Source organism: Peromyscus leucopus, chromosome 2, assembly GCF_004664715.2.
Source record: "Peromyscus leucopus breed LL Stock chromosome 2, UCI_PerLeu_2.1, whole genome shotgun sequence".
Classification (NCBI taxonomy): domain Eukaryota; kingdom Metazoa; phylum Chordata; class Mammalia; order Rodentia; family Cricetidae; genus Peromyscus; species Peromyscus leucopus.
This window is the reverse complement of record NC_051064.1, coordinates 152,319,673-152,347,394: the sequence shown is the minus strand read 5'-3', so window position 1 is coordinate 152,347,394 and position 27,722 is coordinate 152,319,673. Positions and strand designations below refer to the sequence as shown.

Sequence of the window (27,722 nt, the reverse complement as noted above, 5' to 3'; positions counted from 1 at the left end):
CCAGAGCTACAGTCAGAGCAGAGCCCTTGCCCAGCCCCTGCCCACGGTCTACACCAGCCCTGCAACTCCACCAAGGAAACGCCAGCCACCAGCTCAGCCCCGCACACTGGGATGGCCACACTGGAGTCCTCTCAAGAGCTCAGTGTCTGGGCATTAGCCCTGTAAATGTCAAGTTTCCTCATCTACAGAGTGAGATGAGGAAATCTTACAGAAAACTCCTCTGCCCCAGGCACCACAGAATGCCTGGGACCCTGGCCCTGTTTTATAGGGACACCCAAGACCTGTAGAGAAGATCATATACACAGCTCAACAGAGGGGTAGTCTGGACTGAACCCCGTGAGGGTCTCTCTTCTGTGGGTCCAGGGTCACGTGGGTTCCGAGCACCGTGTAGGGACAGCCATGTGCTCTCAGTACCACCTTCTTAACTGAGGGCACGGTGCCCCCGCGGTGCTCATGCCACCAGGAGCAAAGCAGTCACAGAGGACTACAGAGGGCAAGCCAGCCAGGGTATACACATGAAGGCTCTCAAGGATGGGGTGCTCCCAGGAGATGGGGAGATGCCTCAAGGGCCGACAGCTGGCCGGGAATAAGGAACACTGTGAAGAGTAAAAGGTACACACAGCTCTGGCCTGGATAGAGCTTGAGGGGCAGCCACCCCAACTTGCAAGTAGACACAGCTGCAAACCCTGAGGTAGACAGTTCACCAGGAAGGCAGAACAGCTCAATGGACCACTGACCTACGTCTGGTCCTTTCACTGGTGGATGGATGACAGGCCCAGGGGACCCAGTCAAAATCAAGGAGCTTGCCTGCGCTGTACACATTCCAAGACACAGCCCAGACACAAAGGGAGGTGTCCCAGGACATGCAGCCACTTCCTCTCCATGTGAGGAAGCAACTGACCTGGGGTGCGTCTCCAAACACATCGTGGTAGAAAGGAGATGATGTCATCCTCGCTGGCCAGAGGCCAAACCACACCCTTCCCTTTTCCTCGAGCGCAAAGCTCCTTGGCAGCATTTTGGAATAGTCCTGGAGGATCAGGCGCAGACTGCTGGGTGAGTCAGGCCTTCCAAAGGAGTCTAGAAGAAAAGGCAGGCTGAGAAGGTATAAGCCGAGGCTGAAGGAAGGAGACCAGGAACCTGGGGCCTGAGCTGAGAGCAGATGCTTGGCCCAGAGCTGCCAAATGGATCCTGGACGACTTCCACAGTGGGGTTTAGCACAGTGGTACCCGCTGTCTATAATTTTCTGAAATGCCCAGTTAAATTGAAAGACTATGAGCTTGCACGCCTCTCTGCCCTAGGGCCTCGGGCCCCCTGACTCACAAGTAACGGGCACAACAAGAGTGTGCCTGGGGGTCCACTGTGCTCATCCACTCCATCCTGGCCTTGGAGGCTGGTGCTATTGAAACCTAGCACCCAGCACAAGAAGCTTTCCTAAAATCGAGGACTCGCCCTCCCTCCTGAGACCTCCCCTCCCAGATTCAGAGGCCTTCAGCCTACCAAGGGGCAGCAGCCTCCCCACTGCTCCTGGCTCCAGAGAGATGCTGGCCTAGCATGACCTGGGCAGCAGCTCTTTCATGGCCAGCCCCGACTGGATGCTAACCATTTATGTAACTGTCAGCACCTCGGTGGTTACTCCCCCCTCCCACGCTACCTGTCCTGCTATCTGCTGGCCTGCATCCTCATGATGGTGTACAGGCCTGGCACCACTGGGCACAGAGGGCAGGGCCTTGCTCTGGAATGCCTGGGGCTGAGACCCAAGAGCAGATTTGGGAAGCAGCCACCAGCTCCCCCACCTTCAGATCCCTTGTTAATTATCCTGTGGGAACAGGAATCGCACACCCCAGGAATCCCCAAGATGAGCCATCAGCAGATCTCCTACAGTTGACCTCCCCAGACAGCGCTTGCTCTGAGAGGCCGTCGCCCGGGTAGAATGGGTATGAGCTGCAAGCTGACCTCTGCTGTCTGAGTAGGAATGGAACCAGCTCCCAGGCCACTCTGGGAAACATGTCTTCTGACTGGAAGGAGCCAGAGCCGCCTGCCTCTGGGAAGAGTCATAAACAGACCCCATAGCTCAGGACCCTTGGGCTATGAGCCCCACAGCTGTGACCCTCCCCCCAGGTCTGTCCAACACTTTAAAACACTCGGGGCTGGTGAAAGTGGACTGGCCTACAGAATCGACTGATTCTGGGGACAGGGGTAGCAGGCATGGAAATACCTGGCCTGGCAGGCCTAAGCTTAGGGTCTGTGGCCTCAGAGCCACATGACAGGGACCTTGGGCTGCAGAACTGCAAGGTGGGACTGCAGAGCTTGGGAAAGCAGTCTGGGCTGGGAGGAGGTGGCACCCCTCGCTGACCTCTGAAGAGCCCGCCTTCACTCTGTGGTTAGTCAGTAAAACTGTCACTTGCTGTCCATCTGACTCACAGCCACCTCTTCTTTCCCAGGGAGGAAACTGAGGCACAGGTTGGCTTTCCCATTTGTCCAAATGCTGGGTGAGGGTTAGCCCATGAACCCGTGGGGGACTCCATACCAACAGGGACTCCTGGTGTTCAGTGTATCCCATGGCAGTCAGCAGGGCTCTGACAGCTGCGTATCTGTGCCTCCCTCTGAGCCTAGGACCGAGGTGCTGAGGCCAATTCCTTCCACATGGCACACCAGACAGGGTGGGTCAGCCTGTCAAATACTGAGACACTGGCTCCATGAACCACAAAAGTGTAGCCTTTCAAACCCATCCATCCACTCCTGGCTACGGGATCAAGGGACTTATTCCTCAGAGACCCTACCTGGCACTGCTCCCCACATTAGGCTCCATGTTTACTGGCCTCTGCTCAGTCTGCACTTGAGCTCCATGCATGGGGATCCCCTGCACACACCACCTAGAGCTGGAACCTCTGTGAACTCCAGGGCAGGCTGATGCCTGGAGCCCTACAGGAAAAGAGTTTTTCTCCTTGGCCCTTAGGCTCATGGCTGAGTGTAAGGGTGCAAGGCCCTCTGTGCTCTCACTTATCCAAATCAGCTGATTCACTCTGGCAGAGTAGCCTGGAGCTCCCAGTTCACAGAAGCTGCTGCCCACAGCTGCTCATGGGCTCTGCCAGGCTGGGACAAAGGGTTGACCCCAGACTTGCTACTGAGTAGCCTCAGAGGAGCCCCCAAGTCTCTGGGCAGGCAGTCTCCAGAATCAGAATGGGCAGCTTCCTCCTGCATCAGCCAGAGGCTGCACCTTGCTTGCTCTTTTAGGTGCAGACCACACAGGCTGCGGGCTTGTCAAGCTGGGCAAGCCAAGCAGGGCCACTTTGCTGTATGGGGCTCCTGAGGATTCCTTGAGTGATAAGAACACAGTGTACAGGTCCTCTGAGCAGCAGGCTGACCAGCCTGGAGGGCAGATCTCTGGGTAGAGCACCACACACTCCAGAGACAACTCACACTTACTGTAAGCTTTATTTTTAAAGTGATCTTCCAGGGACGTCTCTTTGGCTGGAGGATGTTGGGGCCCTGGAAACAGCAGTGCAGCCCATCGGGTAGAAGCACAGCGGGAGGAAGTGTGCAGGGTGAGCCATCACTACATCCTGAGATGCTGTCCCCAGGCCCATGCTGCTGAGCAACAGGGAAGTGACAAACAGCTACAACCACAGCCCTAGGCTGGCTCCCTGGGATGCCTCCACTGCTCCTGAAACCTGACATAGGTCTTTCAGGCCCTCCTGAAGGGGAGCTTCCCACATGGGCCATGTCCACCTCAAAGGCAGACACTTGTGTCCTGCATGCTTTCCAGAAGTTCCCAGAGGCTTGTCCCTCTGTGTTCCTCTGCCAGCTGAAGAATAGCAAAGCCATGAAGACGTGGGGCTGAGGAAAGAGAGGCGGCCATGCATGGAGGATGGAGGTGTCTCCATCCAGTGCCTGGTCAACCACAGTTCCCACCATTCAACTTGGCCCAGCCTTTCTTCTGCTCAAAGTAAAAGTGGTCAGCTCTCAGCCTGACCAGTGGGGGCTGTTAAATCGGTCACTGCAGCTTCTGGATAAGTGAAGCTAGGCTTCACTGGGGCACCAGCAGCCAGGAAACCATATATCAGTGGCCTAGGCACTGTCCCTAGCCTCAAGTGGTCCCAGTGACCCACACCATACAGGGCTCCTGGCCATAAGGTCCTCACAATCCAGGTTCTCATGACCCCAGCCAGACCTCCACCAGGCTTGAGGGCAAACCTGGGGGGTGGAATATCAGCCATCACAGACCCCCAAGCAATGCAGGCACCCCTGTTTTCAGGGCGTGATCAGCACCAAGGCACACACCAGGACTGCCTGATCCTGTATCGGGACAGGGCACTGTGGCTGAGGCAGGGGAAAAACTAAATCAAAGGATTTAGAAATCTGAATCTTTTCCCACATAAAGTTTGGGGAGAACTATCCAGAGAGATCACCCAAGAAAACAAGGGGTGGGGGACTTGAGCCTGGGATAGAACTGAGACCCAAAGGCCTCACACATCCTTAAAGATGGAGCTTTCTATTACTGTGCCTGGACACTGCCAGTCACGTGATATGCCAACCACCAGTCTTCCAATGCCCAGGCCAGGCAGCTCAAAAAGCACTGTGCCTGCAAGTTGGCCTCTCACGGTGACCGCTGTAATTATGTCTTTAGAAGACCACCCATCTCTGAAGCTCTGAAGCCAGCCCTGGGAGACAGCCATCCCAGACAAAGACAGAAGTGCTTTTGTTAGGAACAGGGGAGGGGGCCAAGTCTGCTCCTTACTGACTCACTGGGAAAACACGAATGTTCTAGCCTCTGCTGACACTGGAAAAGGTAGGAATTGTGCAGAGAACATGGCAGAGCTGAGCATCCCAGAGGGACCTGGAGCAGCCATATCTGTCCTGATCACTGTTCCCTCAAGCACGACCAGAGAGGAGGACCAAGTCAAAGCCACCCACTCCTCCCTCTACTCCACCTGGGGCAGAGATGGTCTTGACCTGCCTAGTCACAGGGCCACTGCAGGCCACCAGCAATGGCTTCTGCAGAAAGTGGGGGGTTGTGGAACAATCTTTTTGTGTACTGTGAAGACGTGTCTTTGCCAAGGCGCCTTCCGATTGATTTAATCAAGAGCTGAATGGCCAATAGAGGTTAAGTGAGACTTCTGGGCAGAAAGAGAAGAGGAATCTAGGCACAGGAGAGACACCAGAGGACATGGAGAGGAAACTGGAGGTGCAAGATGGAAGAGAGGTTAAAAAGCCACGAGGCAAAATGTAGATTAATATGAATGTGTTAATTTAAGTTATAAGAGCTACTGGGACAAGTCTAAGCTATAGGCTGAGCTTTCCTAATCAATAAGAAGTCATTTTTTGTGAGCTGGCGGCCCAAAGAAAAACCCATCTACAATGGATCTGAAGGGCCATCCCATGGGGAGAGGAGGGCACAGAAGGCTATGGGGATGGAATGATTGTTCTTGCCTAGAGTCCTCAATGGCCGGGTGGCCCAATAAGGGGGGAAGCCAAGAGGCATCTGGGCGCAGGCACCCCAACACCTGGGATCAGAAGCCAGGTACCCTCATGCGATAACCAGCACATTCCTTCAGTGGTTCTACAGGGACATGAGCCGCCTGTCAGGGGTTCCTGGACAGCCCTTTGGCAGTACAGCACAGACCCCAGGGGGGTGGGGTGTCAGTTCTCTCAGGCAGCTGGCACAAAGCTCACCCAGCCAGAGACGAAATGCCTCTGGATACCTCTGCTCTGAGAGACCTGGCCCTCAGCAGGAAATAGGCACAGAATACAAAAGTTCATGTGCCCTGGAGGCTGGAGAGCTGGGTCCTCCCAGACACCCTATAACCCAGTGCTGGGGTCCAGCTGCAAACACAAAGAGCACCCCCCTCCCAGGTGTCATCCTCACTGAGGCAGCTGTAGCCCCAAACAGGGGTTTGACTGAGCCCAGAAACAACTGTGAGAAACAATACAGGGAGCCTGTAGCCGTACATAGCCCAGGATCAGGGTCAGGTTGGCAGTTCCCTTTCCAAGGAATCAGCCTGGCCTAGACATCATAGCTGCAGGCCTTGGGACAGTGACTCTGTTGTAGGTGGAACTAGCCTCAACTACAGCCAGGGCATGGCCACTTGCATGTAAGAGGGACAAGGAAGGGCCTCTCCAGAGAAACGGGGTCCTTCCCCATGGGCCAGAGTCCCAGGGCAGCCACACCCAGGCCTGACTGCAGCTGATGGCCAAAAGTAGCCCTGGGTGGCATCTGGACCTGAACTAAAGGGTCAGTCTCCCATCCTGAGACAGTGGACGCATTGAGGGCAGCTGGCAGGGTGGCTCTCTCTCTCTTAATCAATTATCCCAGTTTAGAACCAGGCACCCTTGAGCCACCGCCCATAGCCCAGAGCGCAATGGCTGCCCAAGAGTTTCCCAGCCAGGCATCGCTTCCCATCACCCCAGGGTAGCCTCGTGTTCTCCCGCCTGGCACAGTGACAGAACCTCGCCAGCTGCCACACAGACTGCAGACACTCACCAGTGACTCCATCTTGCGACTCCTGAGAATCTGGCCCAGGCTTCTCAACTCCTCTCCCAGCTCCACTGCCCCTCCCCCTCCCGCTCTGGAAATTTATCCTGACCCCTGCCCAATTCCAAACCGCCCCAGGTCCCAGGCCCCAGGCCCTCCTCTACCCAGAAGCTCTGAAGGCCATCCAACTCTGTTGGACAGCATTGCCACCCTGACCACTGGCCTCTCCACTGCAAGAGCCCCAGCAGAGACCCACCGGATCAGCCCGTCTCTCACTGGTGAAGAAACTGAGGCCAAGAGCAATCCCAGAGACTAAGCTTCGGACTAAGAAAGTACACGGGCTTAGCCTTGGTTCACCTGGAACAAGCCTGGCCTTGGGTCACAAAAATGCTATGGTTCCACAAGGACAGCCATGACGGGTACAGGCGAGGGACAGTAGTCATGGTGCCAACAACTCATAGCCTGAGCACAAGTTTTGCCCGTCTTTCCCTATTCAATGCCAGCCATGCAAAGTGCAGGTCCCCAATGGACACTGGGGTAGACGGGGTGCTGCCAACTCATCACACAGAGATGACTCTGGGTGGGAGACAGAGGGAAGTTGGATTCCTGGTGGGTGAGGGTGTGCATGGCTGGTCAGGGAGCATGGAGCTCTAACCGATCCTGGAGACCTACAGGGGGCAGGACATCTTCTCCCACTTCACTGACTGAAATGGCAGAGAAGATGGAAGTCCTGGGGTCCTCCCTGAGGGAGAGAGAGCGGGAACCACGTGTGCTCACTCCAGTCATCCGTCCCTTGGACCTCACACTTGTTACCATCACTGAAGTTGTCCCTGTAATGGCCCTGCCCCCAGGCTGCTCCTGGGCCCCACTGGTGCTGACTCAGTTCATCCCCTGCAGGACAGCGTGGCATCCCGGAGTCTGGTCACACAGGTGGCCAGGGCCAACTGTGCCAGTGTTGCCCGCTATGATCACACAGAGGATCTCTGCTGCCCAGGGCCTGTCCTCATCTCCTGCTGGGGATGGCCTTGAGATGAAGGCTGTGCCCAAGGCCTGTCTTGCCGCTCCACAGGCCTGCTTTGTGCTCCAGGGGCCTCCTGGGCTTCTGCAGCAGCCAGGCTTCCCGGCAGTGGAGTGTGGGGGACAATGCCACTAAGGCTGACTTGGGATGGGGGTGGGGAGGGTGCAAGAGGCGGGGAAGAGGCCGAGGGCACAGTTCCTGGGGACACTTCTCCATACATTACCCTCAGGGACCACAAAGACCCTTCCTCCTTCATCCACTCATTCAAACAAAGAATTTGGGGGAAACCAGACAAATACGGCTTTTGTTTTCAAAACTGGAACCAATTATAATGGAGGGGTTAGTTAAATATCCCCAGCTATGTTTGAGTTTAGGTCTATGGTGCCCAAATCCAGCTTTCAGAAGAGAGCAGGCAGTGACTGTGTGGGTTTGGGTAGGGGTATGACGGTAGAGGCTGTCCCTAGAAATAGCACAGAACTCACACACCCGGCTCTGCAGGCTAAGCGATCAACTCTTCAGGCCCCAATCTATACTGAGCACACTCAGGCCTATATGCCCAGCCCAGCGCACCACAGTTGGCGCCCAGCGCACCACAGTTGGCGTACCTGGCCCTACTTGCTTGACCCTGTGGGTCCCATTCTGCACACCCTCTTTTACATATGCAGCCCTATCCGAGAACACTTAACAGCCATCATCTTCAGCAGAACAGTGGTAATTACTTGCAAGAAACCCTCAAGACCAGGCCTGTCAACTGCAGATGTCCCCCTCATAGGAAGCAGTGAGCAGGGTCACTGGAGACTCATCTGAGAGTCTAGCCACTCCCTCCTGTGCCTCCCAGCCGTCTGTATGCTATCCTGACCCAATGCCTCAGGAGGTGCTGGAGTCCACGGACTGTAAGGTTAACCGGGTGGGAGGTACTCTAGCTATGCTTATAGAGTCATCGTCCTCTGTGCTGGGGTGAGAGCTTTTTGTAATATGGCTGTTTTGGATTTGCTCACATTCCTGTAAGTACAGTCTCACTCATGCTCTGTAAGTAAGTCCAATAAATTCATTGGTTCCCCCAAGCTGGTTTTGACTCCAAGAATTTTATACTTGGGTTTATCATTGGGGGTGGGGCTATAAGAAGGGGATAGACATTCTTTACATCTCCCCAGAAATGGAACTCTCACACACCCCCACTCTATATACACAGTCCTGCACACCCAGGCCTGCATGACCCACTCTACACCTTGTCCTACACGCTCAGTCCACCTACACCCTACCTTGCACACACTATTGCACGTGCAGCCCTGCACACTAGTCCTGCACACCCATTCCCGTATACCCTGCCGTATTACCACTCCCTTACCCCACCCTGCACTCCTTAGACCTCCACAACCAACCTCTACTTCTTCCAGGACAGGAAGTCCGCCACAGCTTATCTACCTCTCAGTGAAGGCAACTTCTACTCATGTGCCACTAGGCTATGGATCTAACCAACGCAATGTGGCCAAAGGACCAGTCCTCCTTGCACGGGTGCCCTGACCTGTGAGGATTCGAGAGGTAACACAGAGAGAGCCAGGCCCACAGCAAGGAAGGCACTCCGCCTCTGGGTCCACCTTGATCCCCAGAGGCCAGCCTGTGATGACCAGCACTGAGGATGCTATTGGAAAGACCAAGTCTGGATTCCAGTGCCTACTGACACAGACGTCAGGACCTAAGATGCCTATGGGCAAGGGCCCCTAAGTCACCCATACCGTGAGCATCGCATGTACAATATGTGAGCCCACATAGCACATGCTGCCTTGAACCCAGATGCACCCCCCACTGGATACTGAGCCCCCAATGATAATACAGCGATAGAACAATTGGACTCTGGCCAGCTGGCAGTGTAGGCCAGGGACCCCTTCCACTCCAGCCCTTCTCAGGGTGCAACCTCATCCACAAATACCATAGTTGGACAGTATAAGCTCTGAGGTCACAGCTGCAACACACACCACCGATGACAGTGTATCTCAGAGCCTCCTTCCCCACCAGCCTCAAACAGGCGACAAGGAGCCTGAAGAATCCACAGGAAAATGTCATGCCCAACTCCATCTACATTCTTCTGCCCATAGGCTACACACAGCCAGCTCCTGCTGTCTCAGTAGGGCTCAACTCACCAAACCAACAGTGCAAACCATGGAAACCTATGGGACAGTGGCCCTGCTAGGCTGAGCCTGGCACATAGCAGTCACCATTAAAACATTGGTGCATGTCACTGTGGAGAAAGGGGAGGGGCTGTGATGAGGGGGTTGGGCAGCTTGGTGCCCCAACAGGATGCAGAAATGCTGGACATGAAGACAGCTCCAGCAGCTGGTCTACACTGTGCTTTCTAGCCCTACAGAGAAAGCAGGAGGCAGGGCCTACACATGGGAAAGCCTCCTACTCTTCAAGCCCTGGGGAAACTATCATGGGCTATGGCCAACCCAGCTCGCCAGTCACAGGCCCCAGCTCAGTCTGTCCTGTGCCATACACTGTAACCTGAAGTATCCCCTAGTCATGGCCACACCTAATCACAGCTAAATAGGACCTCTAAGTGGGGCAAAACACTAACTCATGTCCACAAGGTACCAAAGCAGGACAAAGCCTGCCATGATCCACACATGGAAGTCTTTCTTTGCCAAGGGGCCACCTGGTTGTGCATCAGGGTGACAGCATTGAATGGGGCACAGAACCAAAGCCTATGGCTCCACAGTCTTCATTCTAGACTAGCAGGCTGGGGTTGCTTCTTCACCAAGTAGGAGGCTCCTGATGTCCAGAGACCTCCATTCCCAAAGAGCCAAAGTGGCCACCTTGGGTGGAAGCAGTACCAGCCGGACACTTGATTGCTCGGTCTCTGTTCAGCAGAGGAATTAGGGAGGCCTGTCACATTAGCTGCAGCGGCCAGCACCTGATAGTGGTCAGCCTGGAGCTGGGCTTGGGAGCCGTGCCCTGTCTCTCTCCAAGAGACAGAAGCATCATCTCTAAGGTGAGTAGCACTTCCTGTTTCCCTCAGGCTTGTGTCCTCAAGAGTCCATTGTTTCCTTCCCAGGCCTTTGCCAAACCTTCCCTGGAGAAGCATCTAACTGTGGAACAAAGAGGAAAAGAAATGGCTTCTGAACATTCTACCAGACCCCACTGCCTCATCTCTGTGGGCACCATGGCTGTCCTTACTGGAAACACCAGCTAGAAAGGCAGGACCCTCTATCCAGTGACAGGAGGCACACGTTCAATGGTTCCACGGCAAGTCTGAGTGCTCCACAGATGGACAGACAGACAGGCAGACAGACAAGCAGGCAGGCAGGCAGGAAGGCAGGCAGGCAGGCAGACAGACAGGCAGACAGGCAGGCAGGCAGGCAGACAGGCAGACAGGCAGACAGGCAGGCAGACAGGCAGGCAGGCAGGCAGACAGGCAGGCAGGCAGGCAGACAGGCGATAAACAGATGATTGATAGATATACATATACATATAGACCTACCAGGACCCCTAGCCACCAGGGCCTCCTCCTACTCAAGTTCTCTTTGACCACAGCCGCTCTCCAAACCAAGCACTAGTGCACAACACCCCCAATCACTGTCACCATCCACCTGGAGGCTCAGGCCAGAACGCAGACACATACACACACACACACACACACACACACACACACACACACACACACCCGCACACTGCTTTAGCAGACCTGCTTCCACAGCCACCATGCTGGTTGAAACCACCACCGCTTCTCGCCCTGCAGACGCCTCCTGCTGTCCAGTTCCCTCACAACCCCTTCAGCAGAGCTACACTAACCTGACACAAAAGCCCATACGGTGACCCTGCCTGTCACATCCCACCCAGATCTCAGCGTGCTTCCCAGCCCCCACCCCATGGTGGAGTGACAGCCAACCTGTCCTGAACCAGGGGCTCCCAAAAGCAGGTTCCAGCTCCACCTGACCACGGCCAGGACTGACACTATGACACGGTGGCTGTCAGCCGAGCAGGCAGACAGATCTGATGGCCAGGCAATGTGCCACCCCACCTTAGGGGACAGATGGGAGCCAGCATCCAAAGGAGGGCACATACAGACGACACCAGCTCCCTGATTTTGAGACAAAGGTGCTTCAGACCACGAGCACACACTTCTGGGAGCTCAAAGAGTGCTGGAGACAAGCCACGAGGAGGAGTCCTGGGGCTGGAGGGGGTGGCACAGGCTCACACACTCCAGGGGAGGCAGAAGCCTGAGTCAGGACCAGCAAATGAAGAACCACAAGGAGCAGCAGACAGGCCCAGCCCAGCCTGGCTCCCATGGGGTGGGCAGGTAACAAGAACGGTGCTTGTGCTGGGCAGTGGTGGCACACACCTTTAATCCTAGCACACAGGAGGCAGAGGCAGGGGGATCTCTGAGTTCAAGGCCAGCCTGGTCCACAGAGGGAGTTCTAGGACATCCACAGCTACACAGAGAAACCCTGTCTGGAAAAAACAAAAAGCAAACAAATAAATGAACAGTGCTTGTGTGGGTAACTGTGTTAGGTAGGACATGATGGTGACAATATCACCCTGTGCCCTCCAAGGGGTTGACACTGAAGCCACGGGTTGCCATATTGGTGGACAAGTACCTCTTTGAGTTCCCTAACATGGGAGCCTGAGGAAACCACACCTGAGGGGACCTCACAAACATCAGACCTCAGCCTTAGCTTCATGAGGTACCACACCTCATAAGGAATGGGAGTCATAGAATTATGGATAAAGAATAGGCTGTGTGTGTGTGTGTGTGTGTGTGTGTGCGTGTGTGTGTACTTAGCTCAGTGACAGAGTGCTTACTTAAAACACAAAACTCTGGCCCCAGTCCCCAGCACAGGGCAGAGGAGGAGGCAGGCGGCAGGGAAGCGGCACTGTTAACAACCAAACTATAAAACTGAGCACACGGTATCAAGTGTAGGTGGGAACTATAAAATCACCAATAATCTGCCGAATACCCGGTGTGGGCCAGGCCATGGCGGGAAGTCTGCCTACAGGGCCTCCTCCTAGCTGCTGACCTGAAGAGACCCTTCAGAACTCCCTCAGAGGAGTCTGAAATGCAAGGTCAGGTGGGGGGATCTAAGGCCGTGTCCCCTAGAGCCCAAGCAGGTAGAGGGAAGGCTAGGACACTGCAAGCCCCCCACAGCCACAGAACACTCCAGGGGCCAGCTGTCCACGTCTCTTCTGCCCACCCCTAGTTCCTCACCCCAGAGCCAGCGTCTTAGTAAACCGTGGTGCCCTCCTGGTTATCCCTCTACCCTACTGCTGGCACCTGAGACTCGCTTGGGTTGGTCCTGATTTGCCCCATCCAACAGCCTCTTCTGTACCAGGGATCTCATTCTATGGAACCCCTTTCAGAGTGGGGGAAGGAGAAGGCCACCCCAGGGAATCGAGGGTATGAATATGAGACTCCCAGCTAAAGTGTATGCATGCTGTCGATAGGAACATGTGTGGGCCTATGAAAGTGTACAGCTCTAGGCATGTGCCTACACACTGTGTGGGAGTGTCGTGGTTTGAATGGCTGGAATCCATAAGCTCTATATTTGATGCTTAGTCACCTGGGAGTACACTACTTGAGAAGGATTAGGAGGTGTGGCCTTGTTGGAGGAAGTGTGTCATTAATGGTGGGCTTTAAGTTTTCAAAAGCCCAAGCCAGGTCCAGTGTCTCTCTTTTTCCCACTGCCTGTGGATGCAGATGTAGAACTCTCAACTACCTCTCCAGCACCATGTCTACCTGCAGGCCACCATGCTCCCTGCCATGATGATAATGGACTAAACCCCTGAAAATGTAAGCAAGCCCTAATTAAATCCTTTCTTTTATAAGCGTTGTCATGGTCATGGTGTCTCTTCACAGCAATGGAACACTAAGACAGGGCTTGTGACAGAACACGTTATGCATGTGAGCTTATGTTGTACAAGTGAGCAGCGTATGGTTACACAGGCATGAGTGGGTGGGGCATCTCTGTGTGTATGAATCTATACAAGGCAGAATATGGCTGATTCACCTGGGTGGACGGCAGTTTAAGTACACAAGTGTGGAAACTGTACTCTGTGGTTGGGTGACCTGAGGTACTTAAAGGAAATAACAGGAGGTCTCAGGAGCATGGCAGGGCCCCGTGGGCTCTGTGGAGCAGGCCCTGCATCCATGTGGAGGAAGGGAAACCCAGGAGCTGGGACCTGGCATATCCAATTCCCACACTGGAGTGCAGGGCTGATGGGCAGCCAGAAAGGAAACAGAAAAGGAAAAGCAGATGCTGAGGCAGGAAGCAGAGGGGAGCTGGGGTCCAAGTGGCCTTCCTGCAGCTCCTCTCACAGATCCCCGACAAGCCAGCCAGAGAGACCATGACGTCCTGGGAGAAGCAGATCTGCAGGAGCCACCTGCCTGGTGCACCAACGAGTCACCCTAGCCGACCAACTGTGCATGTCCAGGCTACTGGGAACCGAGGCAGTAAATAGGATCAGAGTCACATACCTCTCACTTCCCATAGTGACAAGTGCCTCCACCTGCCCAGGAATTTTTCTAAGAAAATGTCTGGCCTCTTCCTGGACGGCCTGACGATGGGCCCTCCCTAACACCACGGAGGCAGGAGCGGTCAGGGAAGGTCAGGACCTGAGGTAGTCTGAGTGCTCTCACCGCATGTCCTCCAGACTGAAGCTGCCTGAGCAGAGCCAAGAGCCTGAGCTCTCGTCCCCAGACATACAAAGCACATGGCAGGGAGCATGGTGGCCAGCAGTGGGGTAGAGGGATAAGCAGACATACAAAGCTGGCCCTGGGCGGCCAGCTTCCTGGAGGTGGCGCAGGTCTGAGTTCCTTTGCCATCTGGACAGCTGCTTCTCTCCCCCTTGGCTACTCTGACCACATCCCAGAACCTCTCGATGCAGGACAGAAGGCTTCCGGCCAGTCCCTTCCTCAGCCCTCCAACCTGAGCTATCACTGTTCTGCACCACGCTTAAAGACCTGTACCACACGGCACCTGGCTAAGACTCATACCAATAAGGGACCTTACAATGTGGCCTTGCTTGAAAATGGGGTCAACATCAAGATGGGAATGAAGACCTGGACTAGGGCGGTTCCTAAACACACGTAGTGTCCTTACATGGAGCAGGAACTAGGAGGTCACACACAGACAGAGGCAGTGTCAGAATAATGTGGCTATGTGTCTCGGACACCAAGGACATCTGGGCTACCAGCAGCTGGGAGAGGGAGCGTGGCTGACGCAGGCCCTGGATGTCGGATCGCAGCTACCAGCTGTGACGGCACATCCAGAATCACCTGGGAAGAGAGCCTCAGTGAGGAACTGTCTGGATTGTGTTGGCCAGAGGGCATGCCATGAGGGATTTTCTTAACTGGGTTGAGGTGGAAAGATGCGAAATACGGGCAGCAACATTTCATTTCATAAAAATGAGAGAGCCGAGCACTGTGCAGCACATGTGTATATCTCGCCACACCCTCCAACATACACACCCTGCTCTTCACTGGCTGTGACTCACTCCTTCAAATTCATGCCTTGATGTCTCTGCAGTGATAGATGTCGCCTGGAATTGTGAACTGAATAAATCCTGTCTGACTTGGAGCTCTGTTGCTATGATAAAATACCATGACCAAAAACAACTGGGGAGGAAAGGGATTGTTTCATTTTACAGCCTGGCTCTTGCAGGCCAGGTGTCTAGATCATGAAGGGAAGTCAGGGAAGGAACTCAAGGCAGGAACTGAAGCAGAAGCAATGGAGGAACCGTGTTTACTGGATTGCTCTCCATGGCTTACTCCATCCATCTGCTTACTTACTCTCTTTCTTCCTTCCTTCCTTTCTCTCTCTCTCTCTCCTTTCTCTATTCCTCTTCCCCTCTCTTTCCCCTTCTTCCTCCCCTCCTTATTTGTTTCCCTAAGACAGGGTTTCTCTGTGTAGCCCTGGCTGCTGTAGGATGGTCCTTCTGCATGCTGTGAATATATATTGTTCTCATCGGTTGATAATAAAGCTGTTTTGGCCTACTACAAGGCAAGATAAGGTTAGACAGAGGAATCAAACTAAGGACTCAGGGAAAGAGGGGCAGAGTCTGGAGAGACACTGCAAGCCACCCGAGAAGCAGGATACTGGAGGACCGGTAAGCCACGGACCACATGGCAATAAATAGATTAATAGGAATGGGTTAATTTAAATGTAAGAGCTAGTTGATAATAAGCCTGAGCCATCAGCCAAACATTTATAATTAATATAAGCCTCTGTGTGGTAATTTTGGAAGCAGCTCCTGGGTATTTGAGAACAGGCAGGTGGGAGAGGACCCTGTGTTTACACCTGGTTGTCCTGGAACTCACTCTGAACCAGGCTGGCCTCAGACTCAGAGATGTGCCTGCCTCTGCCTCCCAAGTGCTGGAATTAAAGGTGTATGCCACCACCACCTGGCTTCAATCTGTTTTCTTAAACAACCCAAGACCACCAGGGGTGGCACTCCCATATCAACCACAAATCAAGAAAATCCCCACAGAGTTGCTTACAGGTCAATCTGATGGAGGCATTTTTTTCAATTGATGTTCCCTCTTCCTAGATGACTCTGGCTGGTGTCAAGATGATAAAAATGAACCAGCACACACCCTCTATTCCCTAAGTTAATTTGCTTTTTATCACTGAAAATGAAACTAAGATATCAACTCTAGAACGGTTAGTCCCCTAAGATGCCCCACTGCCATCGTTGCCACAGCCATAAGACTCTCCTATCTCCACTACCCTGACCTCATCCTTCCCTGGTACTGCACCTCATACCCCATGTCCTGCTGGGACTCCTACCCAGGTACACACAAGGCCACCTTCACACACAGGCTACCATGGGACAGGGCTTTCTCCACCCTCCCACTCCACCCTGCCCTCTTCCTGCTCTGCCACCACACTTCTCACTCAGGAGAACTTCCCACCCCATACTTCCTCGTTCCATGGCAACTGTGGAGTGGTACACTCATACTGGTACGAGCTAACATATGCATCAAGGCACTGTGCCGCCTTAGTATGGTGCTTCTCTTTCTGAACACAGCCCCTGTCTTCAGGATACACTGTAAGTGTATACACTGTTCAGGATACACTATAATAGTCCGTCTTGGGAACCCACAATACATATCCAGCAAAAATGAAGCCTATGGAACTCAGAGAGGGAGAGAAAGAGACAGAGACAGACAGGCAGAGAGAGACACAGAGAGAGAGAGAGACTGGACTCTCTTGCAGTCTGCTTTCACAGTCCTTAATGCTCCATGGAGCTGAGGCAGCTCCTGACATTTGTCCTCCACAGCCCACACTGGGTCCACACTCCCCTGAGCTGCGCCCAGCCACCACAGGCTAGTGTTTCACGCCTGCAGGTCTGTCTCAGGAACTGGATGCAGCAGGACGGAGATTGGCTGTTTAGGACAGGCACCTTGTTGTCTGTGTACAAGTTCCCCTCCTTCAGTGGAAGGGGGTGAGTCCCAACACAGGCCTTCAGCAGCTATGGCTTAGACATTAGGAGGGTCCGAACAAAATTTGCCAGTTAATTGGAATAAGAATGGAGGGCTGGAGGGATGGCTCAGAGGTTAAGAGCACCGACTGTTCTTCCAGAGGTCCTGAGTTCAATTCCCAGCACCCACATGGTGCCTCACAACCATCTGTAATGAGATCTGGCTCCCTCTTCTGGCCTGCAGGGATACATGCAGACAGAACAATATACATCATAAATAAATAAATCTTTAAAAAAAAAAAAAAAAAAAGAATGGAATCCAGTGTGGCCCTACTGCAGTCAGGGTCTGGGCTGTCACCTGAGGCAAGGTGGGGTCGAGGGCCATACAGATCTGAGTGGCCTGCACTGCCACAAAATGCCATGGTGATGTCCAGGACCGGGCTGCTGCCGAAGGCCATGTCTGGGTCCGTGACCCCGTCACAGCCAGGGTCTGTGTTGATGTTCATGGCTCCTGTTACTATCAAGGGCTGTGTGGATGCCCAGGGTCTGGTCAGCCTTCTGAGACCATGTTGGTGTCTGAGGGCCTTGCTGTAGCTGGGGTCAAACTGATCTGGAAGGCCTGTGCTGCCACCAGGGCCGGGGTGACATACCAGCTTGAGCTGGTGCCGAGGACCATGTCTGGGTCCATGTTCCTGCTGCAGCTAAGGTCTGTGTTGATGTTCAAGGCATTGCCACAGTAGGTCATAAGAACCATGTATGTTGGAATCCGAGAGCCATGCTGAGCTGGGCCCGCCCCTCACCAGCCCTGGGATAGCTGGCCCTGCCTCCCCCATCACAGCAGCAGGAGAGCTGCTCTACCCCTCACGGGAGAGTTGCCCCCTCAACCCCCCACACACACTTGGGAGAGCAGGCCCCACCCCTCACCTGGGGGCGGGCAGTCTCAGTGGCCTCCACCAACCAGCTCAGCTACCACCCAGACTCCGGGCATCCACATGACATCCATCATGACAGCTACCCCATCTACGTAACCTGCCGGAGCGTGTGAAGGTCCTGCGTTCCAAAGGACCTCCATGACTCAGGGCAACAGCAAGGTATCTGAGAGGAGTTTCGGTGAGGGTCCAGTGATGATGGTGTGACAGAGGCCTTCAACCAGATCAATGACTCATTGCAATGAACATTTTGTGGGTGGAGCTGATTGGGCAAAAGGGTGTCACCACAGCTCCCGGTGCCACTAGGATGAATGAAGAGATGTTAGAAAGATGGAGGAGCAAGGTGGCTTTGTCTGTTTTGTTTTTAATTAATTTGTGGGGGAGTTCCTCTTAGAGGGGACACTGCAGGGATGGGGGGCAGATATGGAGGTGAATGGGACTGGGGTACATGACATGAAATTTCCAAAGAATCAATAAAGAATTATGTGGGTTTTTTTTTTTTTTTTAAAGAGTGGAATCAGAGACATGGGAAGCAGGAGGCAGCCCAGCAGAGAGCCAGGGTCCAGCCGCACCCACGTCACAGGGCCACAAGGGCTCTCGGGAAGCCTGGTAATTATCCCTGACACCCCACCCAGCACTTTTTCTTTCTGGTCACCTCCCAGCCACAATCCCATAAATGGACCTGGGAGAAATCACAGCCCGATTAGCAGCTTCCTGCCATTCTCTGGCCTCGATCACTCCATCAACCCTACACAAATACCGTGAGGTTCCCCAGCACCCTCAGGCTGACACTGTCCTCCTACAGTTTCCAGGTCACACGAAGCAAGGAAACTTCACAATGGCTGGGGAAGGGCTGGGGTTAGCAGCCAGAGCACTGCCCTTCCCTGTGGAGGGAGCTAGAGGTGATGGAGGAATGGGAGGCATAGCTCAGCCCTTGAAATAAACGAGCATCTCTCTCTCCTGCATGAGGACTTCTGGCCCCACCTAGTTCTCGCCAGTCCTAACTGGCACACTGACTGGGAGGGACTGTGGACAGTTGCTATGTTCACACCTGACCATGGGAGTCAGGGCCTCTAAGGGTTCCAGACACTGAAAAGAATCTGAGACCTCCGCTCTAAGACAGAAGCCCTACCCACCCACACCTGTCCTAGTCTCTCGCTCACAACTGTGGAAAGCACACAGCAGAGATGGAATGAGGTTCCCCGAGGTCTCTAGCCCACAGGATGGAGAATTGCAGGGCCAGGTTGCTGTGAGGGAGCCTGTGCAAGTATCTGAGATCAGTGGACCTCACAGGAGGGAGGAACTATCCTAAGCAGCTAAGGCATTCTGTCAGGCCGTCCCCAGACTCCATCCCTGGAGGTCACAACTTGACACAGATCTACCTGAACCCTCAGCAAGTGACCCTGTGTGCTATTGCCCCTCTGCCAACAGGTATCTGGACCTCTTATAATAATAGCTGGACAAGTGGACACTGCTTGAGCTCCTACTGTATACCACCAGTAGTCTCTACAAGGAGTTACTCATTGCATCCATGGTTCTGAGGTGGGCATTGTCAGACCTGTGTCACCAGCCCAAGCCAAGGCCTTGGGGACTGACACACCATAGTTCACAGGGGTAGGGAGGGAACTAAGCCAGGGCTTCCTGCCTCCATTCCCTGGCTCTCACGGGGGAGGTGTCTAGCCCATTAGTAGCCACTTGTCCCACATTCCTGCCTGGGTCAGGCAAAGGTTACAAGACCACTCACTTAAGAGAGGCCCCAGGCTCTGCCCGGCTCATTGTCTCCACAAACACAGCCTCAGAGAGGCTGGCATGGTGACCATGAGGCTGTGTCTCACAGCGTGATGTCAGCTCCCAAAGGACAGCTGTGAGAGGGTAACACAAACTTGATGCTGTGGGGCAGACACCATGACCAAACCCCACCCTGCCAACCAGCCACCCCAGGGTTCCCCTCACCTGCCTAGCCTCAACGCTACACCTCCTCTCATACTAACTACAACATCTGTGTCTACTTACTATTAGCATCCTCACCAGACCAAGGGCTCGCAAGGCAGGTGCTGTCCCTGCCAGACCCCAGCCCCAGCCCCAGCAGTGAGCAGCTACTAGAGACAGCCCGAGAAACTGGCAGACCAGGGAAGGAGTATGTGGCCACCAGGGAACATGCTGTATCTCCAGCCCCTAGGGAAGGGACAGGCAGGTTCACACCTACACCAGCCCCTCAAGGATGGGAACCAGACTGTGGTAAACAAGGAAGGCCAGGGAAGAGCATCCGGAGACAGAGATGCTGGATCATAAGCTCTGCCGCGACCATTAAATAAACAATGTCAGACACGTAACTAAGAGTCCTTCATTGAAAACAAGCCTCAAAACAAACAACTAAGGAAGCCCGGGCTCTGGGTGGAGATCCTGTGATGGCTCACACGCCATGTGACAACCAGGACCCCATTGTCACTACTAGTTGCCCAGGGAAGGTTCCATAGAGGCCACAACCTCACCAGGGCTGGGCGGCCCTGCTCCCATACCCTCTTCTGCTACAGACCAGGAGTTACAAGCAACCCGCGCTCTCTACAGGTCCAAGTATGGGTGACAGCTGACAGGACAGGCCCAGCTCTCCCATCAGCCAGACTGGGGAGGGAAGAGTGGTCACGGCCGTGCTCACGGCACTGCTACACTCTGGGTCCACTCTGTCACGATGACCTCACTTCCCATAGGAAGCTGCCACCTATGCCTCGACTCCACCACACAGCAGGGGGCAGGCAGCCTGTGCAGATGGGGCGAGCCTGGCTCGGCCTGCCTCTGCCCACCCTCACCCTGGGATGTTCACCAGACCTCAGCTCATGACTCAGAGGGGACATGGGGCTACAGGTTGTCCCGTTCCCTTTCCCCACCCACCATCCTGCCCAGAGCATCCCTGTCCACCTGTGCAGTAAGCCTCGGAGCCCCATATCCCTCCCACCCAGCCATGAATGCTCTCTGCTTCCCTGACGTCTCATCCTAATATTAGCACTTCCTCTGGCAGACCCAGGGAACCCCCAGCTCAGAGCAGAAACCCAGGGGCCCTAGACTTTGGTATCTGTGCCCCATTCATTATAAGCCACAGGAAGCAGGGGACATGTCAGATGCCTTCAGAGAGCCACCGAGGGAAGGGCAATACTGGTATTGGGCCAGAACACCCCAACCTGGAGTGCTGGACTGCTTCCCAGGCTTGTCACCTCCAAGCTGGCCTCCTGTCCTCTTCCCTCTGCTCCCTTCCGGAGAGTGACTCACTTCCCTCCTGGAAAAAAAAAATCACCAAGCATCCCTTCTCTCTTCCCTCTTTCTCACTGGAGTTCACCTCAGGATGAGCAGCTAAGTCTCCAATGGTAAAGCCCACCACTCTTAACCTTCAGTGTGGGGAGTGTGTCTCCCAGCCACCCCAGTGACTTTAGGAAGCATCTTTCTAGAGGAACCACTCTTGCCTGCTGACCACCTGTCCCCACAACACCTGCCGGCCACCTGTCCCCACAACACCTGCCGGCCACCTGTTCCCACAACACCTGCCAGCCACCTGTCCCCACAACAAACACCTGCCGGCCACCTGTCCCCACAACACCTGCCGGCCACCTGTCCCCACAACACCTGCCGGCCACCTGTCCCCACAACACCTGCCAGCCACCTGTCCCCACAACACCTGCTGGCCACCTGTCCCATACCTGCGGGCCAAGGCCTCTTCAGCAGCCGCCATAGCCATGCTCCACGGGCCTGTTCCTTTGTCCCTGGCATTACCTTCTTCCCTCCTGTGCCAGCACCAGGCCAGCTGCCTCCCACGGTTCAAGCCAGACTATGCTGGGACTCCACTGCCCCTTCCGTCTGAATTCTATCAAACAGTCTTTGGCAGACAAACTGTGGGGCTGAAGGTCGCTGGGCATCCCTAATGTGGCTGAGGGCAGGGGCTAGGAGTATGGAAGCCATGGGTCGGCACCCAGAGAGACAAGGCCAGGCGGATGCTCCCTATTGGACATGCCTCTGTTCAGAGTCTGCCCAGTACCAGTTGAGAGAGACAGGCACTCACCTGAGAGGCAGCCCTCCTGGCCAGGCTTCTGCCTCCACCCTGGGCAGCACCTGAACACAGTGCGGGCCTCCGTGGCATACACTTGCCTATAGCTCATATAGTAGACAGTCCTGGAACAGAAGAGAAAGGATGTGTTGATCATTACAGGGCCAGCACTTGGGCTCTCAGAACACCCCCAAAATAGGCCCTCACTAATGCAACCTGAGCAGGCTAAAGTGCCCAGGGAACTGATACCCCACACACCAGTGCCTGGCTCCTTCTGTCCCTCAAAGTCTCTGCCCTCTTCACAGTATGGCTTAGTAGCCCATAGGGCTACTGGAGGCTCCATCCTATCTAGGGAGGACTCGTGTGCCCACCTTTACCTGCCACACAGACTCCCTTCCTTGCTCTAGTGACCAGTAAGGTAGATGGCTGCTGCTCCCAGCTCCCAGCTCCATCTAGGCTGACATGGTGCCTGTCACTTCTGATACTGAGCTTGAACACTGACTCCCCCAGGGTTCTGGGGGCTCTGAACTCGTTTTTTGTGCCTGTATGGCAAATACTTTACCAACTGAGCCATGTCCCCAGACTCCTCCAACATCACAACAGTTCTAAGAAATGGACACAGAACTCACAGCCTGGTAAGTGCCCCTGAGCCTAATGACTGTGAAATTTCTGTTTGTAGGGACAGACCAGGAGTGAGACATAGACCAGAGACAGAGACCGCGTATGAGAGGCAGGTAAAGAGAAGATGGCGACTCCAGTCTCCCCAACTGGCCTGCAGCCCGCGGTGTCAACCGCCCTTAAGGCCGTAGGGTCCACCCTCCCACCCAGACGCCAAGCCAACAGCCACCAGGTCAAGGGCCCTTAAGGCCCTGGGAATGGTCAGGTGGCCCAGGCTGTGTCTCTAGGCAACAAACTAGGCTGTGCTTTCTGGGGCCAGTACATGGGAAGCCATGTGGCCCTGGGCTCTGCCCAATAAACAAGGCTGAGGCCACTTCCCGGAAGCATGTGTTCCTGCACAGGCTCTGCACACAGAAACTCTGGGAGTGCTTTACAAAATACCACCTTGGCAGGACATGAAACCACTTGCCTGGACAGAAACCGACCACAGTGTGAACAATATTTGGCAGCGACAGCACACTAGAGCCTGGCCATGGTAAATATTTATCCCCTTGCCTGGGCCGCAGACAGGGCTGGGCTGTGTGCGGCTCCCCTGGACACTCCTCCACAAGGCCCCCTGAAGGAAAAGATTCTTGGAGAGGCCAGGCAGCCATGCGAACCAAACTCTGCTCACCTTCAGACAGCACCAGCTCACATGGGCTATCTGTAGGGCTGGAGGCTGCTGGGACCATGTCAGAATGGGGGCCACTATACTCCTCACTCTGGGCTTTCCAAGAGGGTCACAGGCCCTATGATTTGAATGCAAGCCACCTTCCATTCCTTCTCTTTTCCTTCCTTTTTCTGAGTGACTCCTCCTTGCCCCTCAAAGGACCTCTTTATGTAGCTAGAAAGCTCTTGATGTAGTCCAGAGAGTTCCTAGCCTGGTGAGTTGGTTGTCTGTCTAGTCTGTCAAGACTCTCACATGACACCCTTGAACCCCCTCTGGCCTCTCAGGTGTCACCACAGCCTCACCTGTTATTGATGAGGCCACATACTACCACCAAATGCCCATTACCTCAAGACAAAAGATGGTGGCAAGAGCCACCAGGTAATGGCCACATGTGGGGCATGGCCTCAGCAGTCACCGTAGCCTTAATAGAGATGGGAAAACTGAGGTCAGAACTAGTTCTCAACCTGGCCATGAACACTCAGACTGAGGGCTGGAATCCCAAGTCCATCCTGTGATGTTCTGCCTGGCCGGCCACACAAGAGCTCAAGAAGAGAGCCCACCCCCACCCACTCCCCAAAAAACTAAAACAAACAAATCCCCAGGGGTTAGGGAAATAGCTCAATGGATAAGAACACTTAGTGCACAAGCAATAGGACATAAGTTCGAATCCCCAACATCCATGTAGACAGCTGGCCGTGGCTACTTGTAACCCCAGCACTGGAAGAGGGGGTTAGCACAAGGAGCTCGCTGGTCAGCCAGTCTAGCCGAAACAGCGAGTTTCCAGCTCAGTAAGAGAACCCACCTCAAGACAGTAAGGAAGAGCGGGATAGACAAGGACATCTCTGACCTCCACGTGCACAGACGGTCACACCCAACCATAAGTATCCTGCACACTCACATGCATGCACCATACACACATATAACATATCAGAAAGCAAAGGACAGAAACAAAGAGGCCTCCATACCAACATAGCCACACCACGACCAAAGCCGGAGGTCACAATGTGAAGTGACGTCCCTCGGGGCTTGGACACCACCTGAGCCTACTGTTGGCTGAGTTACAGGCTCAGCCTGCTGTGGAGCCAACAAGGCTGACAATAGAGCCCACTAGCAAAGTCTGTCCCCTGTCCCAGAGACCACTCTGTTGTCCCCCACATCCCTGCAGTTAAACTTGATGGTGAGGTCCTATTCTGACTTCATTCCCATATTAAACACCTGGGCCACTCAGACCAACCTCAGACTACATCCCAATGTGGGCTCTGTTCATGAGCCTAGGGAGAGGGACAGGTCCTATGGTTCTGGGTGGAGGAAAGAAGCAATATCCCACTGGGTCAGGCACACTGGAGGAGGGAGGGTAGTCTCAGGGCTGCTTCTTAAGCGATGTGCGGGGGCCACCACAGCAGGACAGCACTGGAAGATGTCCAGATGAGGACTGGGGGAATTTCCCAGGGCTTGGGAGGGACAGCAAGGACTTCAAGACCTCAAGCATGCCTGTGTTTGCTGTACACTGGGAGCTGAGGTGAGCCTGGTTAGTGTGTGTACTGAGTTCTGATCTCCATGAGCCGGTGGGACCCCTCATCCTCTACAGGCACGACTCAGGTACACCTCAGAGCAGGATGGGTGAAGGAGGGAGGCAGGCCTGTGTCCAACAAAGACGATGGCCTCAACCATAGTAGACAGCTGCTCATCCACAGAGCTCTGGTCCCCACCTGGAGCCTAGAACCCAAAATGCCACATGGGACCCCTACTCCCACCTGGGGCTGAACTTCTATGTTCTAGGCCAAAGGGTGGGTGACAGGTACCAGATGCCTTGAGCTGGGCAGTATGATGGGGGATCCCAGAACCTGGACTCAAGCCATTTTGAGATATCCAGAAAACCCTGACTCAGACAGTAGGGCAACTGCACCATCCCCCATACCCACCCACCCATGTCTGTCCCCCCAACACACAAACACAGTCAGGGAACTGGGGCCCTCCCAGATGTCAGGACTCTTGAGGACATCATGCCAGGAAACTGGAGGTCCTCAGCCACTTAGGAAACCCTGCCACATCAGGTCCCTGCCAACCTATAGGTCCCTAGCCTCAGGGCCCCAGTGGCTTCCAGCTGCTTCCGGAAAGAGTGTCTTTCACAAGCTATGGACAGGGAAACACAGCTTTGAGTACCAAACCCTGCGTCACAAACATGTGCACCCATGACCATGTGAAGGCCGCAAGGAAAGGTACAAAATGGGGACCTCTGAGAACGGGAGACCTCGCCTTCCCCTCAGGGTCCCTCAGTCTCCTGACCTGCAGCCTGTCACTTCACAGGGAGGGACTGTGCTGTGTTTGGCAGACTTGAGCAGCATGCCCCATCCAGGTCAGCACTTCACCCCTCACACCTCAGCACCTACTGCCTCAGACATTACCACGGTTGTCCCGGGCATGGAGATAACAGTCCCTGAGAAACAATGATTCTCCACTGTACTTTTTCCATCTCTGTTCTGCTCCAGCCCTAATGGACAGCAAACAAATACTGAATTCTGGAACAGTCCCTGGAGCTCCTAGATCAGGCAGAGCAGGCCCAGGTGCCCCATAACCCCGGACCCCACATGAGCAGCAGCAGCAGGCAGCTCATGAACTCCAGACCCCACACGAGCAGGTGACATTAAAGGCTGCTTCTCCCTGCTGAGCACCCTGCCCAGCTCAGGACTTATCCCTTTCTTCCTCAGACATACACCTCCACCTAGCGAGGGCAGCAGCCAACTCTATCATTCCCTTACCACCCAATGTTTCCACTCCCATACCGCTCCCTACCACGGCCCAGTTTCCCTTCAGCCCTGCAGAGAGAGCTATGCAAAGGCACTCCTTGAGTTTGATTTTTAAATAAAACATTGAGCAATAGTTTTTTGCAGGCTTGGGAACTAGGCCCAGGGGTCAGGTGGCAAAAATCTCCAGCTGGGACCTCAGCTGGCTGAGCAGGGCTTCTACCTTCTGGCCAATCAGTACTCCTCCTCCCCTGCAAAGCCCCACCACCACCAGGGCTCCTCCCCACCCTCAGAAGTGACCAGGGCCTGCCAAGCAGGCCTGCTAGAGTCTGGGGGTAAGAGACCATATCCTCGGTGAGAGGCCTCAGGTGGAACCAGGGTGGGGCTCCAGCCCTGGCTGTCTGAACCTAACGGTCACTGCTGCTGTGCTCCTAGCCGAGAACTGTCCGCCCATTAGACCAGGATCTCTGCCACATACCTGCGCTCTTGGCCAACACACCATGCCTGCTGCCCACAGCCTGATCTCCACACAGGCACTATGCGGCTGAAGGCTTGCACACAGGGCTGACGGTGGCCCACCAGGGTCAGCTTCTGCTCGGCACACACATGGGGCCTGGAAAAAAAGGACAATGACATTTAACTTCTCTACTACCAACAGCTGGCTGTCACCAGCCATGCCTCCACACCTACACTAAGTATCCAACTATGGCTAGGCCACAGCACAATGCCCACCTGGCATCCACTCTGGACTCCAGGACAAGGGGACTGAGAAGGAATGATGGTCACAAGCATCTTCTGCCGGGATCCTGTGCTGCACAAGGCACTGCCCCAGTCCCTAAGAATCTTCAAGGTAGGTAACATCACCCACTCCCTTTAAACAGCCCTTTTTGGCGCTCAGGCTGGTCCCCAAGTCCAGGTCCCCAGAATAATGCTCTCTCTACACCCTCCTTCACTCCTGCCACCCCAATGCCTCCCTTGTATCCTCAGGATACACAGGAGTATGTGGACATGACCCAGGAGTAGGGATGAGGACAAGTAGGAATTCGGAAAGAGAAAACCAGAAAATCTGGTCACTATATCCAGCCATACCAGGGCAGTGACTCTTTTTATGACTCTGATCTCCACTTGTCCCAGAAGACAGCCTTGGGGAGCACAGAGTGCTAAAGGTGGGCAGCCTAAGACAGCCCTCCAAGCCCACCAAGGGTAGAAAAGGCTCCAATCCTGTGAGGGAAAGTCAACTGGAGAAGCACTCTGGAGGTGCTCATCAGGTAATGGACACAAAGCTCAGGTTCACTCAAGCCTGTAGCCCTGAGGAACCAAGTTGTGGGACAGAAGACAAGACCCACTACTATTGGACCAAGCCTGGGAAGCAGGTGAGGATCCCATATGTCCCAAGGAACAAAAGGGGACATTCAACCTGCATGGCCAGACTCAGAGCACAAAGGGTTACCAGTACACACACATGGAGCAGAGTCATTTTCCAATCTGTTGGGTACCACAGAGAGCCTGGCAATCCTCTGCATAAAGCCCTTCCTTCTTCTCGGGTATACTCACGCCCACACTAGCTGAGGTCCCTACTCCACCAGGGGATATAGTTGAGTCCTTAAAAGGATGTGTGTGTGTGTGTGTGTGTGTGTGTGTGTGTGTGTGTGTGTATAGATGCCCCTGACCTCTGCCTCCACCCCATGCCCAATGAGGCACTCCTTCCCCAAATGGCCTCAACATTCCCAGTGACTGCTGGGTGCTGTCCAAAGATCACCACTTAAGAGACCACAGCCAGGCGGT

General features: G+C 54.4%; 1 protein-coding gene across 1 annotated transcript in view; it reads right to left on the bottom strand.

The window, feature by feature from the left end:
* The window catches only part of Megf6 (multiple EGF like domains 6), an 89,486-nt gene that overhangs the window by 55,931 nt on the left and 5,833 nt on the right, over window positions 1-27,722 (bottom strand). Inside the window, 2 exon segments of the mRNA XM_037203359.1 lie at window positions 21,882-21,991; window positions 26,416-26,550. Coding sequence (XP_037059254.1) covers window positions 21,882-21,991; window positions 26,416-26,550 — 245 coding nt within the window.